Genomic DNA, 16,643 nt, shown 5'->3' on the forward strand with positions numbered 1-16,643 from the left:
CAGTGGATTTAAAGGATGCTTACCTTCACATACCGATTCACAAAGATCATTTCCGGTATCTAAGGTTTGCCTTCTTAGACAGGCATTACCAGTTTGTAGCTCTTCCATTCGGATTGGCTACGGCTCCAAGAATCTTCACAAAGGTTCTGAGTGCCCTTCTGGCGGTACTAAGACCGCGAGGAATTTCGGTAGCTCCGTACCTAGACGACATTCTGATACAAGCTTCAAGCTTTCAAACTGCCAAGTCTCATACAGAGTTAGTTCTGGCATTTCTAAGGTCGCATGGATGGAAAGTGAACGAAAAGAAGAGTTCTCTCTTTCCTCTCACAAGAGTTCCATTCTTGGGGACTCTTATAGATTCTGTAGAAATGAAGATTTATCTGACAGAAGACAGATTAACAAAGCTTCTAAATGCATGCCGTGTCCTTCATTCCATTCAACTCCCGTCAGTAGCTCAATGCATGGAGGTGATCGGCTTAATGGTAGCAGCAATGGACATAGTACCCTTTGCACGTCTACATCTCAGACCGCTGCAATTGTGCATGCTGAGTCAGTGGAATGGGGATTACTCAGACTTGTCCCCTACTCTGAATCTGGATCAAGAGACCAGAAACTCTCTTCTATGGTGGCTTTCTCGGCCACATCTGTCCAGGGGGATGCCATTCAGCAGGCCGGACTGGACAATTGTAACAACAGACGCCAGCCTACTAGGTTGGGGCGCTGTCTGGAATTCTCTGAAGGCTCAGGGACAATGGAATCAGGAGGAAAGTCTCCTGCCAATAAACATTCTGGAATTGAGAGCAGTTCTCAATGCCCTTCTGGCTTGGCCCCAGTTAAAAACTCGGGGGTTCATCAGGTTTCAGTCGGACAACATCACGACTGTAGCTTACATCAACCATCAAGGAGGGACAAGAAGCTCCCTAGCAATGATGGAAGTATCAAAGATAATTCGCTGGGCAGAGTCTCACTCTTGCCACCTGTCAGCAATCCACATCCCGGGAGTGGAGAACTGGGAGGCGGATTTCTTGAGTCGCCAGACTTTTCATCCGGGGGAGTGGGAACTTCATCCAGAGGTCTTTGCCCAAATACTTCGACGTTGGGGCAAACCAGAGATAGATCTCATGGCGTCTCGCCAGAACGCCAAACTTCCTCGCTACGGGTCCAGATCCAGGGATCCGGGAGCGGTTCTGATAGATGCTTTGACAGCACCTTGGATCTTCGGGATGGCTTATGTGTTTCCACCCTTCCCGCTGCTTCCTCGATTGATTGCCAAAATCAAACAGGAGAGAGCATCAGTGATTCTAATAGCGCCTGCATGGCCACGCAGGACTTGGTATGCAGATCTAGTGGACATGTCATCCTGTCCGCCTTGGTCTCTACCTCTAAGACAGGACCTTCTGATACAGGGTCCATTCAAACATCAAAATCTAACTTCTCTGAAGCTGACTGCTTGGAAATTGAACGCTTGATTTTATCAAAACGTGGTTTTTCTGAGTCGGTTATTGATACCCTGATACAGGCTAGGAAGCCTGTTACCAGAAGGATTTACCATAAGATATGGCGTAAATACCTATACTGGTGCGAATCCAAAGGTTACTCCTGGAGTAAGGTTAGGATTCCTAGGATATTGTCCTTTCTACAAGAAGGTTTAGAAAAGGGTTTATCGGCTAGTTCATTAAAGGGACAGATCTCAGCTCTGTCCATCTTGTTGCACAGGCGTCTGTCAGAAAATCCAGACGTCCAGGCCTTTTGTCAGGCTTTAGCTAGGATCAAGCCTGTGTTTAAAACTGTTGCTCCGCCATGGAGTTTAAACCTTGTTCTTAACGTTCTACAAGGAGTTCCGTTTGAACCCCTTCATTCCATTGATATAAAGTTGTTATCTTGGAAAGTGTTATTTTTAATGGCTATTTCTTCGGCTCGGAGAGTCTCTGAGTTATCAGCTTTACATTGTGATTCTCCTTATTTGATTTTTCATTCAGATAAGGTAGTTCTGCGTACAAAACCTGGGTTCTTACCTAAGGTAGTCACTAACAGGAACATCAATCAAGAGATCGTGGTTCCTTCCCTGTGCCCGAATCCTTCTTCAAAGAAGGAACGTCTTCTACACAATCTGGATGTAGTTCGTGCCCTCAAGTTCTACTTGCAGGCAACTAAGGATTTTCGACAAACGTCTTCCTTGTTTGTCGTGTACTCTGGTCAGAGGAGAGGTCATAAGGCTTCGGCTACCTCTCTCTCCTTCTGGCTTCGTAGCATAATTCGTTTAGCCTATGAGACTGCTGGACAGCAGCCTCCTGAAAGAATTACAGCTCATTCTACTAGAGCTGTGGCTTCCACTTGGGCCTTTAAGAATGAGGCCTCTGTTGAACAGATTTGCAAGGCTGCAACTTGGTCTTCGCTTCATACTTTTTCCAAATTTTACAAATTTGACACTTTTGCTTCTTCGGAGGCTATTTTTGGGAGAAAGGTTCTTCAGGCAGTGGTTCCTTCTGTATAATGAGCCTGCCTATCCCTCCCGTCATCCGTGTACTTTTGCTTTGGTATTGGTATCCCAGAAGTAATGATGACCCGTGGACTGATCACACATAACAGAAGAAAACATAATTTATGCTTACCTGATAAATTCCTTTCTTCTGTTGTGTGATCAGTCCACGGCCCGCCCTGTTTTTTTAAGGCAGGTAAATATCTTTTAAATTATACTCCAGTCACCACTTCACCCTTGGTTTCTCCTTTCTCGTTGATTCTTGGTCGAATGACTGGGAGTGACGTAGAGGGGAGGAGCTATATGCAGCTCTGCTGGGTGAATCCTCTTGCATTTCCTGTTGGGGAGGAGTTATATCCCAGAAGTAATGATGACCCGTGGACTGATCACACAACAGAAGAAAGGAATTTATCAGGTAAGCATAAATTATGTTTTTGCATCATGCAAAATATCCAGCAGTTCCTTTCTGTTCTCAGTGCATACTGTTTTTCTTTTACATTTATATTCCATTTATTTATGTATTTATTTGCCAGTGAACAAGGGCTGAGACTTGGCCCGAAACATGTTTGGCGTTTTGTTCTAAACCCTGTTGCAGGCCCGCAACTGGATTATGTATTTTTACACGTTTTTACATGGCTTTTAAACTTTTGTTAAATAAACTTTTGCTTTTTAAAGAAAATATATTTTTTGCCTTTTTCTGGAGCTGCGGGACGATAGAGTGTGTTTACTATTTATTTATGTATTTATTTATTAAAAGTAAACAGCTGCATATTATTATAATTATTATTATTTTATTACAATGCAACAATGTTTAGTAATAATCATATACAATAAAAATTAAAGGAAAAAACATGAAATTATTATTAATAATAGTTGTATTATTAGTGTTATGATGATTGTTGTTGATATTATTATTATTATTATTATTATTATTATTATTATTATTATTATTCTGTAAATATAGAAAGTTAAATTACCTTTGCCCAGTTAATAGAATAGTTTGTAATTGTTGTAAATGGCCTAAAACAAAGTTTGATATTATTAGGATTATTTATTTTTATTAGTGAAACTTGAATAATCATATTCTGTTTATGTATATGCTATGAAGCTGACCTCATTTATTGTTTGAGTATCTGCATACTAATATATATAATATATATGATATAAGAAAATGTTACTCAAATAACAGAGGTCAGCTGCATTAACTGCATCTTTTAGATAGGAAGCTTTTGCTCTGTGCTTGAGGTTACTTTGAGCCAGGAAGCTGTTGGAAATTGGAACTACCTGTGATTTTGTTGCAAATAAACATTGTAATGTTTTCTTTTTTTTTAGTTCAATTTTGTTGGTAAGCTGTTGGGCCCAAGAGGCAATTCTTTGAAAAGGTTACAAGAAGATACATTGACAAAGATGTCCATTCTAGGCAAAGGATCAATGAGAGATAAAGCTAAGGTAAGCAAATCCCTTACTCTGAAAAAAACCAAAGGTTTGATAGACCACACAAACAAATTGTATTAAAGGGGCCTAAAAGACAGAACAAAATCTGTAATATAGCAGATTATACTTGATTCAAATATGTTTTTGTTTTTAGTTCTGACTTTATCATGACTGTAGCTAAACCAGGAACCTTTTGTAGACAAACTGGTCAATATATTGGTCAAGCTGCACTCTTGGAGGCAATAATTTCAAACAAGCTATTCAGTGAGAATCCCTTGAACAACTATTCTGTGATGCAGAAAGACCATGCAATTCTAAACACTACATGCCAGGAAATATTGCTGCCATGTAGTGATCTTGCAAAGAATAACGTTTTTGCAAAACTGCTGCAATATAGTGCTCCAGAAATGGGCCAGCTCCTAAGCATATGTCCCTGCTTTTCAACAAACGATAGCAAGAGGGTGGATAAACATTGGTAATATAAGTAAATCATAAAGTTGTTTAAAATCAAATTTTCGATCTGAATCATGAAATACAAATTGTGGGTTTTATATCCCTTTAAATGTTTGAAGCTTTTGTCTGCAGGTGACTTATTTACTTGGAGAAGACTGCTTCCCTTATTAATCTATTTATACTTCATCTAGGTCTCTAGGGTCTTACCATACTTCCTACTGCCTTATTACTTTGTGTAACATGTTTACACTAGCTATTCCTTTCTCACCCTAGTCCTACAACAGGTAGTGCAGAATTCTCACAAATGCCTTGCCCTTAAGATTTAGACCTGAATACCCCCCCTTCTTTCTCTCCCTCTCTCTTCACCCCACCCCTTTTCTTCCAGGTTCAAAGAAGTTCTTCAGGCCAGCGTGTTCTATCCCATGGTGCTCATCTCCCTGTTTTCATTCATTTACAGTGCTGGCTTCTGTTCTGCTCTTACATCACCAGAGGAAAAGCTTTATTCAGGGTTCCAGCTCAGTTTTTTAGCAAGCAACAAAGAAGTTTTTTATTAAGCTGAGAAGATTTTTCTTTCACCTTTCCCACTTATATAGTTAGAAATATTTGAATGTGGTTAGATTTATTCACACAGTTAATGCAGTTATTTCATTAGGAGTATTTATCCAGGGTGACATTTTGCACAATATTAATCTTATGCACTGTATGGCAGCAGTTCTGCAAGAATGTTATCCATTTGCACCAGATGACATCACTATTTCCTGCATGTAGTGCACCAGATGCCTACCTAGGTATCTCTTCAATAAAAACTAACATGGTAACAAAGCAAATTTGATAATAGAAATACATTTGTATTATTGTTTACTCTGTCTAAATAACAAAAGGACATTTTTGGGGTTTCATCTCCCTTTATCTACTGTATTATTTTATTTAACTAATTATTAAAGGACCAGTAAATAAAGTATGTTTGCATAATCAGCAAATGCATGATAAAAAGATGCAATGCAATATTACTTTGTCTGTACTTTAAATTAGTAGTAGATTTTTTTCTGAAAATTTGTAAAGTTCTGTCTATTTCCACTCCCCCTGTATCATGTGACAGCCATCAGCCAATCACAAATGCCTATATGTATATTCTGTGAATTCTTGCACATGCTCAGTAGGAGCTGGTGACTCAAAAAGTGTAAATATAAAAAGACTGTGCACATTTTGTTAATGGAAGTAAATTTGAAAGTTGCTTAAAATTGCTGCAATATCGGAACCATGAAAGTTTAATTTTGACTTGAGTGTCCCTTTAATAAATGGGTAATTAATTAATTTGTTTTTTTTATTTATTATTATTATTATTTTTTTTTGGGGGGTGTAAATCATACTGTCTTTTATCATTTGTGAACCTGCCTCCATTATTCTTAATAGAATATTCTTGCCTTTAGGAAGAAGAACTGCGGACAAGTGGAGAAGCAAAATATTTCCACTTAAACGATGACCTCCACGTTCTTATTGAAGTTTTTGCTCCACCAGCCGAAGCATATGCCAGAATGGGACATGCTCTGGAAGAGATAAAGAAATTCCTTATTCCAGTTAGTATCTGTATTATATTTTGTATTTATTTTGTGTGTGTTTGTTAGACCTTGTCTATTACTCCATATCTAAAATAATTTGTAAGCCAGTGCATTAAAATATGTTCAAAATAAGCCTAACACCCTAGAAATCAAGTTGTAATTCAATTTTACATAATGGGTAAGTTTTATACTTATAGTAAGTGGATATTTCTTTCTTAAGACACGGTGAGTCCACTGAATCATCAATTATTGTTGTGAATATCACTCCTGGCCAGCAGGAGGAGGCAAAGCGCACCACAGCAAAGCTGTTAATTATCACTTCCCTTCCCACAACCCCCAGTCATTCTCTTTGCCCTCAGTGCAAGGAGTAGGTGAAGTTTTAGGTGTCTGATTAAGTAGGATAAGAACTAAAGCTTGTTACTGCTTGTGTTCTGCATACAGACTGCCTGTGAATATGGGGGGTACCCACAAGTAGTATAAGAACTAAAGCTTGTTACTGCTTGTGTTCTGCATACAGACTGCCTGTGAATATGGGGGATACCCACAAGTAGTATAAGAACTAAAGCTTGTTACTGCTTGTGTTCTGCATACAGACTGCCTGTGAATACTGGGGGATACCCATGAGTAGTATAAGAACTAAAGCTTGTTACTGCTTGTGTTCTGCATACAGACTGCCTGTGAATATGGGGAGATACCCACAAGTAGTATAATAACTAAAGCTGGTTACTGCTTGTGTTTCCCAGTTAAAGTTATAGCATTTTTATGAACTGAGCAAGAATACTTGATTCACCATAGAGGAATTTCAGGAGTTTGATGACTTTTAAACAGAAAATACTGAATACATTTTTGAGGACTAAATGTGCAAGTTAATTACAAATCAGTTCTAGAGAAGTTCAGAACTTTATTTCAAGGAGATTTTGAGGCCAATTTACCAAATGTCTGTCGGACCTGATCCGACAGTGTGGATCAGGTCCGCCAGACCTTCCTGAATCCGGAGAGCAATACGCTCTCCGTATTCAGCTTTGCAGCAGCAGCTCTTGTGTGCTTGTCATCAGATATTCAGGGCGCAGGCAGTAAGGAGGTTTTCCTAAACATGCTGGAGAGAGCATGTGCAAGCTTGTCATCAGATATTCAGGGCGCAGGCAGTAAGGAGGTTTTCCTAAACATGCTGAAGAGGGGATATGCGTGCTTTTCATCAGATATTCAGGGCGCAGGCAGTAAGGAGGTTTTCCTAAACATGCTGGAGAGGTCATGTGCAAGCTTGTCATCAGATATTCAGGGCGCAGGCAGTAAGGAGGTTTTGCTAAACATGCTGAAGAGGGGATATGCGTGCTTTTCATCAGATATTCAGGGCGCAGGCAGTAAGGAGGTTTTCCTAAACATGCTGGAGAGGTCATGTGCAAGCTTGTCATCAGATATTCAGGGCGCAGGCAGTAAGGAGGTTTTCCTAAACATGCTGGAGAGGTCATGTGCAAGCTTGTCATCAGATATTCAGGGCGCAGGCAGTAAGGAGATTTTCCTAAACATGCTGGAGAGGTCATGTGCAAGCTTGTCATCAGATATTCAGGGCGCAGGCAGTGAGGAGGTTTTCCTAAACATGCTGGATAGGGCAAGTGCGTGCTTGTCATCAGATATTCAGGGCGCAGGCAGTAAGGAGGTTTTCCTAAACATGCTGGAGAGGTCATGTGCAAGCTTGTCATCAGATATTCAGGGCGCAGGCAGTAAGGAGGTTTTCCTAAACATGCTGGAGAGGGCATGTGCGTGCTTGTCATCAGATATTCAGGGCGCAGGCAGCGAGGAGGTTTTCCTAAACATGCTGGAAGAGGGCATGTGCATACTTGTCATCAGATATTCAGGGCACAGGTAGTGAGCAGTGTCTATTACGTGTCTAGGGACACATTACTGTAGACTTTGGTAGTTCTTTTTCCACTTATTTTTCTGGTTTTCTTACCTAGGATTACAATGATGAAATCAGACAAGCACAGCTACAAGAGCTTACCTATTTAAATGGTGGATCTGAAAATGAGGAAGTTCCAGTTGTTCGTGGTAAACCAGCGATTCGTTCTCGGGGAGTACCAGTGCCTGCACTTGCCAGGTAATCTGACCTTGTAGTTCTTGGTGAACATTTGAAATGTTGGTGTTGAACACAGTCCAGATCTGTTATCCCTTCGCAATAGCACATACCCATTACATTGTAATTGCAACCTAATCCAAGGCAATTCAATCACTAAATCTATTCTTTTAACCTAAACTTTGAAACTTGAATTCTATTTTTTTATAACAAAAACTCTCATCTGAATATGGCGTTCATCACTTAGAAGAAAAATAAAAACAACAAATGACTTATTTACAGACATTGCCATAGACTTTAATGGTGATTTTCTGTTGAGAAACCATAAGATATTTTTTTTGTGATTGACACCTAAATTATATAGAAATTTAGATTACAGATCTTTCTTTATGTTTAAATTAAGTATTTCCCAAGTTTACTGTAATTTAATTGATTTCTTGTCTATGTTCATTTAGTTATAAAATACTTTTAGATTCAAAATTCAGTATGGCTTAGTTTCCATTGCTTTTGTAAACGGTGTAAACGGGTAAAGGTAGAAAACACTTTATCCAAGCTGCTTGGGACCAGAAAAGCTTTGGTTTTTGACATAGTTTGGATTTCAGAACATTTGTATCTTTAAAATGGGACAGTTTGGAGAGGGGATGGGACCAAGTGTATACAACAATATCTTTTGTAATTTAAGTTATGTTTACATGTCATAATACAGCTTATACATATAACCTAAAGGTAGTTTCATATCATTTCTAATACTTTTGTATACATAGCACCATCAGAATCTGTATTTTTTTATATCTTTATTATATATATTTGTTTAAATATATACAAACCCAATTCCAAAAAGTTTGGAAATTATGGAAAATGCAAAAAAACAAACAAAAAGAGTAATTTAAAAATTCAATTCACCCTGTACTATATTGAAAACTCATTATTAACACCTTATTTGATGTTTTACTTTGTGAATTTAATGTATTTTTGAAAATATATACTCTTTTCAAATCTAACTGCAATACGATACAAAAAAGATTGGACAGGGACAATTTAGGACTAATAGCAATGTGCCAAGTTGAAATTAGAAGGTGATGTGAAACAGGTGAGGCAATCGTGTAAGAAGTTTGGATTTGGGAGTTTGTACCTGTAGTAACATAAATATATATCTCCATAGTCTTTACTTCATACTGGTTACCACCAGTTTACACCATATACAACCGCAATAGAAATTAGGCTGGTATCTTCTATTCAATAGTTAGTCACTATCTAAAATTATCCTCAGTACATTTATAGAAATAAAAAAAGAAGCTATTGATATTTTGGCCCCTATTTATCAAAGGTGTTGAGGACCTGATCCGACAGTGCGGATCAGGTCCGCAACACCTCGCTAAATGCGGAGAGCAATACGCTCTCCGCATTTAACATTGCACTAGCAGCTCACAAAAGCTGCTGGTGCAACGCCGCCCCCTGCTGACTAGCGGCCAATTGGCCGCCAGCAGGGGGGTGTCAATCAACCCGATCGTACTCGATCGGGTTGATTTCTGGCGATTCCTGTCCGCCTGCTCTGAGCAGGCGGACAGGGTTATGGAGCAGCGGTCTTTAGACCGCTGCTTCATAACTGCTGTTTCTGGCGAGTCTGAAGACTCGCCAGAAACAGGGACCCAAATGGGCCCCATTATACCTACATAGCACTGTCATAGTCCAGTTTTTTTTTTTTATATAGTTTTGTAGAAGAAATATAGGGCAAAAGCAAATCTTTATATCAAACCAAAGAAGAGAGAGAGAAAGCACGAGTTGTGTGTTTAATTATAGCACATTATAGACGTTCCCATATACAGAAAAATGAAAAGACCATTCCAATTTCAATTCCTTGTTATTCTGCATAGCCTTTCACATTAATTTCACTCATCTCTCAATTATTAATGTAAAGGCTTCTTAATGTCCTTAGGATTTCTGGGACTGGGGAGACCATGAATCTCGTTACCCGTCCTTGGCAGCTCTTGCATTATCACAAACATATTAATGAACTAGTTGTGTTTGCCTTCCATACCTCTCACCATTTATTCTAGCTCCCTACTCTGCACATATAGACATCTTATAATGACTCCTGGCTGCTCTCTCCAAAACTATTTTATTTTCTTTTACACAAAGTTGGTTTAGTTAAAAGGTCCTTAAACTAACAATGCTGTAAGGTTTATATTCTATCTCTGGTAGTTATATTAGGTTAGAAAGCCTTAAAAAAGAGGCCATTGTTTCACATAAGAGACTTGGGGCCTATTTATTATGTGTCTGTCTGACATGATCCGATGAGCGGATCATGTCCGACAGATATCGCTGAATGCGGAGAGCAATACGCTCTCTGCATTCAGAATTGCACCAGCAGCTCTTGTGAACTGCTGGTGCAACGCCGCCCCCTGCAGATTCGTGGCCAATTGCCGCTAGCAGGGAGGTGTCACTCAACCCGATCGTATTCGATTGGGTTGAATTGCGGCGATGTCTGTCCGCCTCCTCAGAGCAGGCGGACAGGTTATGGAGTAGCGGTCTTTAGACCGCTGCTTCATAACTAGTGTTTCTGGCGAGCCTGAAGGCTCGCCAGAAACACGGGGCTTCAAGCTCCATACGGAGCTTGATAGATAGGCCCCTTGCTGTTTATTCACAGCCTTTCTTATTGCACCATCCACCTTAATGTAGAGTTATCCGTTCTGGATAAAGCTCTCAGCTGCTTTATCCAGTGCGGGAGTTCATTACATTAAGGTCGATGTCACAGTCAGGCAGGCTGTGATTAGACATCAAGAGGCCCATTTATCAAGCTCCGAACGGAGCTTGAGGGCCCGTGTTTCTGGCGAGTCTTCAGTTATGCTCTGATGAGGCGGACAGGAAAATAAAGGGTAAAAAAATAGGACATTTGACTGCCTAAAAATATGTTACAATCTGTTTTCAGGTAATCTTTATATTATTCTATACATTTTCAAATATACTGCACATTTATTTTTAAAAAATTCACGTCTATCAGTCCTTTAAAGTGATGGTAAACTTTCCACCTTTTATAATCAGATGTTGTATGTTTTTGATATTTCGGGTGAACTTTAATTGATCACTTTTAATGAAGATGCGCTGTAACTTACTTTTTAATCCAGCCGTGACATTCTAATACCGCATGCTCCCGCCCCCTTTGTGAGCTAACTGTTTTAACTGTTCTCCAATCACTGCTCTAGCTACAATAAAAGTGCCATTGGGATAAAGCGCTGACTGGAGAACAGTTCAAACTGTTAGCTCACAAAAAATATGACTTTTGAAGTGGGCGGTGGAAGCGTGAAGTATTAGAATGGCACAGTTGGATTAAACAAAATAACAAAATATCAATATCGTTAAGGATCTGATTATAAAAAGTGGAATGTTTACCATCACTTTAATGTTTCTAATGACTTGTTATACCAGCAGCAGCATATAAAATGTATGATAAATTGCTTCTTTTAGGTTTATTTTTATACAATATAGCTGGTTTTATTAATTGATACCACAACCCATTACCATGGGATGACATTGCAGGGAAATCAGATCTTCTTATTTTAACACTGTATATATATACAAAAATGCTTTGTTATCTTATTTCTGTCTGTACATCAAAGCCCAATACTTAGAGAGAACAATTTAAAACTAACTTTATATTATATCTTGTAAGCCCCCTGGGCTATAATTTCTTATGCTGGCTATGTTTGCATAGCTTTTCTTAAGTATTACATTTTTCAGCATATGGGTATACACCACAGTCAAAAACATCTACGATAAACACTAAAATAAAGGTAAAGTGAACAATTGAATACACTCCAGCTCTTAAAATTGGTAATTGGGAACAAATTAAAGCTAAGAAAACGTTATAGTATGCTGTTCCTTTAATGATGACTAGTTTAAAGCCTCTACAAGCAAGACACAAAAAGTTTGTTCAGTACAGGGCAAAAAGCCTTTAATACAATTTGAAATGCCCACTTAGAGGTGAATCACAAAAAACGGTTGAATACTGTATTTAAATATCTGAAGGGTTAGTGTGATTATTGAATCCTTTTAGGCATCATATTAAAGATAGAATAGTCTTTAATATATCACTGGCAGAATCCTCCCTTTTCTTTTGCATGTTTGTTCAGCGAGGTCCTTCGGGAGGAGGCCTGTAGGTTTCCTATGTGGGCAAGGATGAGCATTATTTATAGGCAACAGCTATACCAGTGTCATCACATGTTATCTGAGTACTCTTGCTTTTCACATCTATAATTTAGATTGAACCAGAGTGAAAATTACATTCCTCGGTTCATGACAGAGGAGGCAATTTAGATTCCCCACTGGGCAAGAAGGGGCCTCTCTTTCAAGATTGTTTTGTTAGGATTGATTCAGATATGTACTCTGCCAATTGTAAAGTCAACAGATTCTGTATATAATAAGGTTTTACTTTTTATAATCTGCTTCTATATAGTGCAATTTTATAGTCTTCCTGTATATAGTACAGTTTTATAATCTGCTTGTATATAGTACAGTTTTATAGTCTGCCTGTATATAGTACATTTTTATAATATGCTTGTATATAGTACAGTTTTATAGTCTGCCTGTATATAGTACAATTTTACATTTTATTGTCTACCTGTATATAATACAGTTTTATAGTCTGCCTATATATAGTACAGTTTCTTCTAAAGATGTGGTGAGTCCACAGGTTAATCTTAATTACTGTTGGGAATACCAATCCTCGCCAGCAGGAGGAGGCAAAGAGCACCACAGTAAAAACTGTTAAGTATCACTTCCCTACCCATAAACCCCAGTCATTCTCTTTGGCTCTATTTGCATGGAGGAGGTGAAGTTTAGTGTGTAATTAAATAGAGGTTTTTGTGAAGATTAAGACTACAATCAAGCTACAGGGTATAACCTTAATCCATGTCAGTCTTTGTGGTCATGCTGTGGTGGCTTTAAAGCGGTGGGGAACTTGCAAAGCGGTACTTGCTCCATTTTCTCTACATATGCTGCCCTGACCTCAGATACCTAAGTTAGTTACTTGGCTATCTATGTTAGTCTAGTCTCTGTGAGGATGGAGGTATTCTCTCATACTGAGGAGCTGTCGTCATGTCAGACAGTGATGCAGGTAAGTGCGGGTCACTTAAAGAGGGGCACTTAAATTTCCCTGCTAATATAAATGAATGGGACGGTATAGCTCCCTCATGGGATGGGGTCAGCTCGACATGTTTCAGACACACTGTTAGTGAGAGACCGTGTGGGACACTAGGTTTCTTTATTTAGAACTTTTATTTGTATGCTTGGGTGCTGCACTTTTTTCTGTCTGTTTGCCTTAGTTACGGTTAGTACTCAGAAGCGGGCATTTTTTTTGACAATGCCTACCTCCTTCCAATACCCGCAGAATTTTTCATGCCTAGCTGACGTCTTTTACGTCATCGGGCCTGCCTTTTCAACTCGGTTCACGGCAGAGGTTGTGTCGTATCCGCAACTGAAGGAAACGCTTTAGGAGCGCAAAGAAATATCGCTACACATAAGAGCTGATTCCATGGTGGTAAGGGCACCTCAGTACGCTGAGGTGCGGAGGGTATTTTATTCTGAGGTCTAATAGTTATTATAATCTAAAGTTTTTAACACTTGTATCAAGTTCGGAAATCCAGTTCAAGAGGGACAGTTTATGACAACTATAGACTTGAAGGACGCTAACCTTCATGTGCCAATTCACAGGGACCACTTCAAGTTCCTAAGATTTGCGTTTCTGGACCAACACTTCCAGTTTGTGGCCCTTCCCTTTGGTCTGGCGACGGCCTGATTGTCTTCACGAAGGTTCTGGGGGCACTACTTGCAGTGGCCAGATCCAGAGGCATTGCTGTGGCGCCCTATCTGGACGACATCTTAGTCCAGACGCCGTCGCTCAGTCTCGCAGAGGATCATTCGAGGACTCTTCTTCTTTTGCTCCAATCTCACAGTTGGAAGATCAACTCAGGAAAGAGTTCCCTGGTTCCCAGCAGTAGGTTAGAGTTCCTGGGCACGATAATAGACTCTATGTCCATGAAAATATTTCTCACCGACCATCGACGCAGGAAGATTGCGTCCTCTTGTCTTGCCCTTCAGTCCTCCTCAAGCCCCTCGGTGGCTCAGTGTATGAAGGTGATCGGACTCATGGTTTCCAGCATAGACGTCATTACATTCACCAGGTTCCATCTCAAACCTCTTCAATTGTGCATGTTGAGACAGTGGAACGGCGATCATTCAGATCTATCACAACAGATATCTATGGATGCTCTGACTCAGATCTCCCTCTCTTGGCGGATCCGTCCGGAGCAACTGTCCATGGGGACATCCTTCTTGAGACCGTTTTGGGAGATTGTGACCACGGACGTGAGTCTGGCAGGATGGGGAGCTGTTTGGGGTGCCAGGATGTCACAAGGAAAATGGTCCCGGGAGGAGTCTCTCCTTCCGATAAATATTCTGGAACTCCGAGCAATTTACAATGCTATGAAGGCATAGCCTCCTCTGGGGTAGTTCAGCTTCATCAAATTCCAGACTGACAACATTAACTCGGTGGCTTACATCGTGTGTGGACAACTGGGAAGCAGATTTTCTCAGCAGGCAATACTTCCATCTGGGGGAATGGTCTCTTCACCCCAAAGTGTTTGCAGAGATTTGTCTCAGGTGGGGAACGCCGGAGATAGATCTCATGGAGTCTAGACTCAATTGCAAGCTATCCCGATACGGGTCAAGGTCCAGGGATCCCCAGGCAGAGCTGATATATGCCTTAGCGGTGCCTTAGGGGTTCAGCCTAGCTTAAATTTTTCCACCGTTACCACTTCTACCTCGTGTAGTGGCACGTATCAAACAGGAGCGAGCTTCGGCCATTCTTATTGCTCCATCGTGTCCGCGGAGGATGTGGTTTGCGGATCTGTTGGGGATGTCATCCTCTCCGCTGTGGAGGTTACCCTGTCGCAGGGATCTGCTGGAACAGGGTCCTTTTAAACATCAAAAATTTGATTCTCTGAGGCTGACTGCGTGGAGGTTGAACGCCTAGTCTTGGCCAAGAGAGGCTTTTCTGAAAGTGTGATTGATACTCTAATTCAGGCAAGGAAGCCAGTCACTCGTCGCATCTATCATAAGGTGTGGGGGACTTACTTGTCCTGGTGTGAAAAGCATGGATATCCTTGGCATAAGGTGAAGGTATCCAGGATTCTGTCCTGTCTCCAAGACGGGTTGGAGAAGGGTATTGCTGCCAGTTCCTTAAAGGGACAGATTTCTGCATTATCCGTCTTGTTGCATAGGAGACTCGCTGAGCTCCCTGACATACAATCTTTTGTTCAGATTCTGTCCTGGAAAGTTCTCTTCCTGTTGGCCATTGCATCGGCACGCAGAGTATCTGAACTGGCTACCTTGCAATGTGAGCATCCTTATCTGGTTTTGCTCTGTAGTTGTGAATGCTCAGCCAGTGGAACAGATATTATGTAGATCTATCCCCAAAGCTAATTTAGATCAGAAGACAAGGGATTCTCTTTGGTGGTGGTTATCTCTGGATCACCTGACCCAGGGCATCTCCTTTCGGAGACCTTCTTGGGTGATAGTAACTACGGATGCCAGTCTAATGGGCTGGGGTGCAGTCTGGAATTCTCTCAAGGTTCAGGGTCTTTGGACTCGAGAGGAGTCAGAACTTCAGATCAACATCTTGGAATTGAGAGCAATTTACAATGCGCAGTTGGCTTTAAGCCAGTTCATCAGATTCCAATCGGACAACATATCTTTACTGGCGTACATCAACCACCAAGGGGGAACCCGGAGCTCTCTTGCTATTAGGGAGGTATCTCGGATCGTCCAGTGGGCAGAGCACCACTGTTGCTGTCCGTCGGCCATCCATATCCCGGTAGTGGACAACTGGGAAGCAGATTTTCTAAGCAGACAGACCTTCCATCCAGGGCAATGGGAACTTCATCCGGAGGTGTTCTCCAGGTTGGTGTCCAGATGGGGGATTCTGGAGTTGGATCTCATGGTGTCTCGTCAGAATGCCAAGCTTCCAAGGTAAGGGTCCAGGTCAAGGGACCATCAAGCCTGTCTGATAGATGCATTAGTGGCTCCTTTTGACTTCAGTATGGCCTATTTGTTTCCCCCATTTGCTCCTCTACCTCAAGTGATTGCTCGCGTGAGACAGAAAAGGGCATCAGTGATTCTAATTGCTCTGGCTTGGCCTCGAAGGATCTGGTATGCGGATCTAGTGGAGATGTCATCTCTACCTCCTTGGAGGCTGCCGCTGAGGAAGGACCTTCTTCTTTAGGGAGCTTTTTTTTCATCCAAACCTCGTTTCTCTGAAACTGACTGCTTGGAGATTGAACGCTTGATCCTATCTAAGCGTGGCTTTTCAGAGTCAGTAATTGAGACTATGATCCAGGCTCGTAAGCCTGTTACAAGGAAGATTTACCATAAGATGTGGAATAAATATCTTTTTTGGTGTGAAGCTAAGGGATATTCTTGGTGTAAGGTTAGAATTCCAAGAACTTTGTCTTTTCTCCAGTAGGGTTTGGAGAAGGGTTTGTCTGTCAGCACCATGAAGGGTGAAATTTCAGCCTTATCGGTCTTATCGGTCCTCTTACACAAGCGTTTGGCGGATGTGCCAGACGTTCAATCCTTTTGTCAGGCATTGGTA

At 40.8% G+C, this 16,643-nt stretch overlaps 1 protein-coding gene across 1 annotated transcript in view; it reads left to right on the forward strand.

Moving 5' to 3' along the window:
- The window catches only part of KHDRBS3 (KH RNA binding domain containing, signal transduction associated 3), a 154,464-nt gene that overhangs the window by 52,032 nt on the left and 85,789 nt on the right, over positions 1 to 16,643 (forward strand). The window contains exons 3-5 of the mRNA XM_053713211.1: positions 3,812 to 3,928; positions 5,797 to 5,943; positions 7,881 to 8,020. Coding sequence (XP_053569186.1) covers positions 3,812 to 3,928; positions 5,797 to 5,943; positions 7,881 to 8,020 — 404 coding nt within the window. The remainder of the gene's footprint in view (positions 1 to 3,811; positions 3,929 to 5,796; positions 5,944 to 7,880; positions 8,021 to 16,643) is intronic.

Source organism: Bombina bombina, chromosome 5 (genome assembly GCF_027579735.1).
Source record: "Bombina bombina isolate aBomBom1 chromosome 5, aBomBom1.pri, whole genome shotgun sequence".
Classification (NCBI taxonomy): Eukaryota; Metazoa; Chordata; class Amphibia; order Anura; family Bombinatoridae; genus Bombina; species Bombina bombina.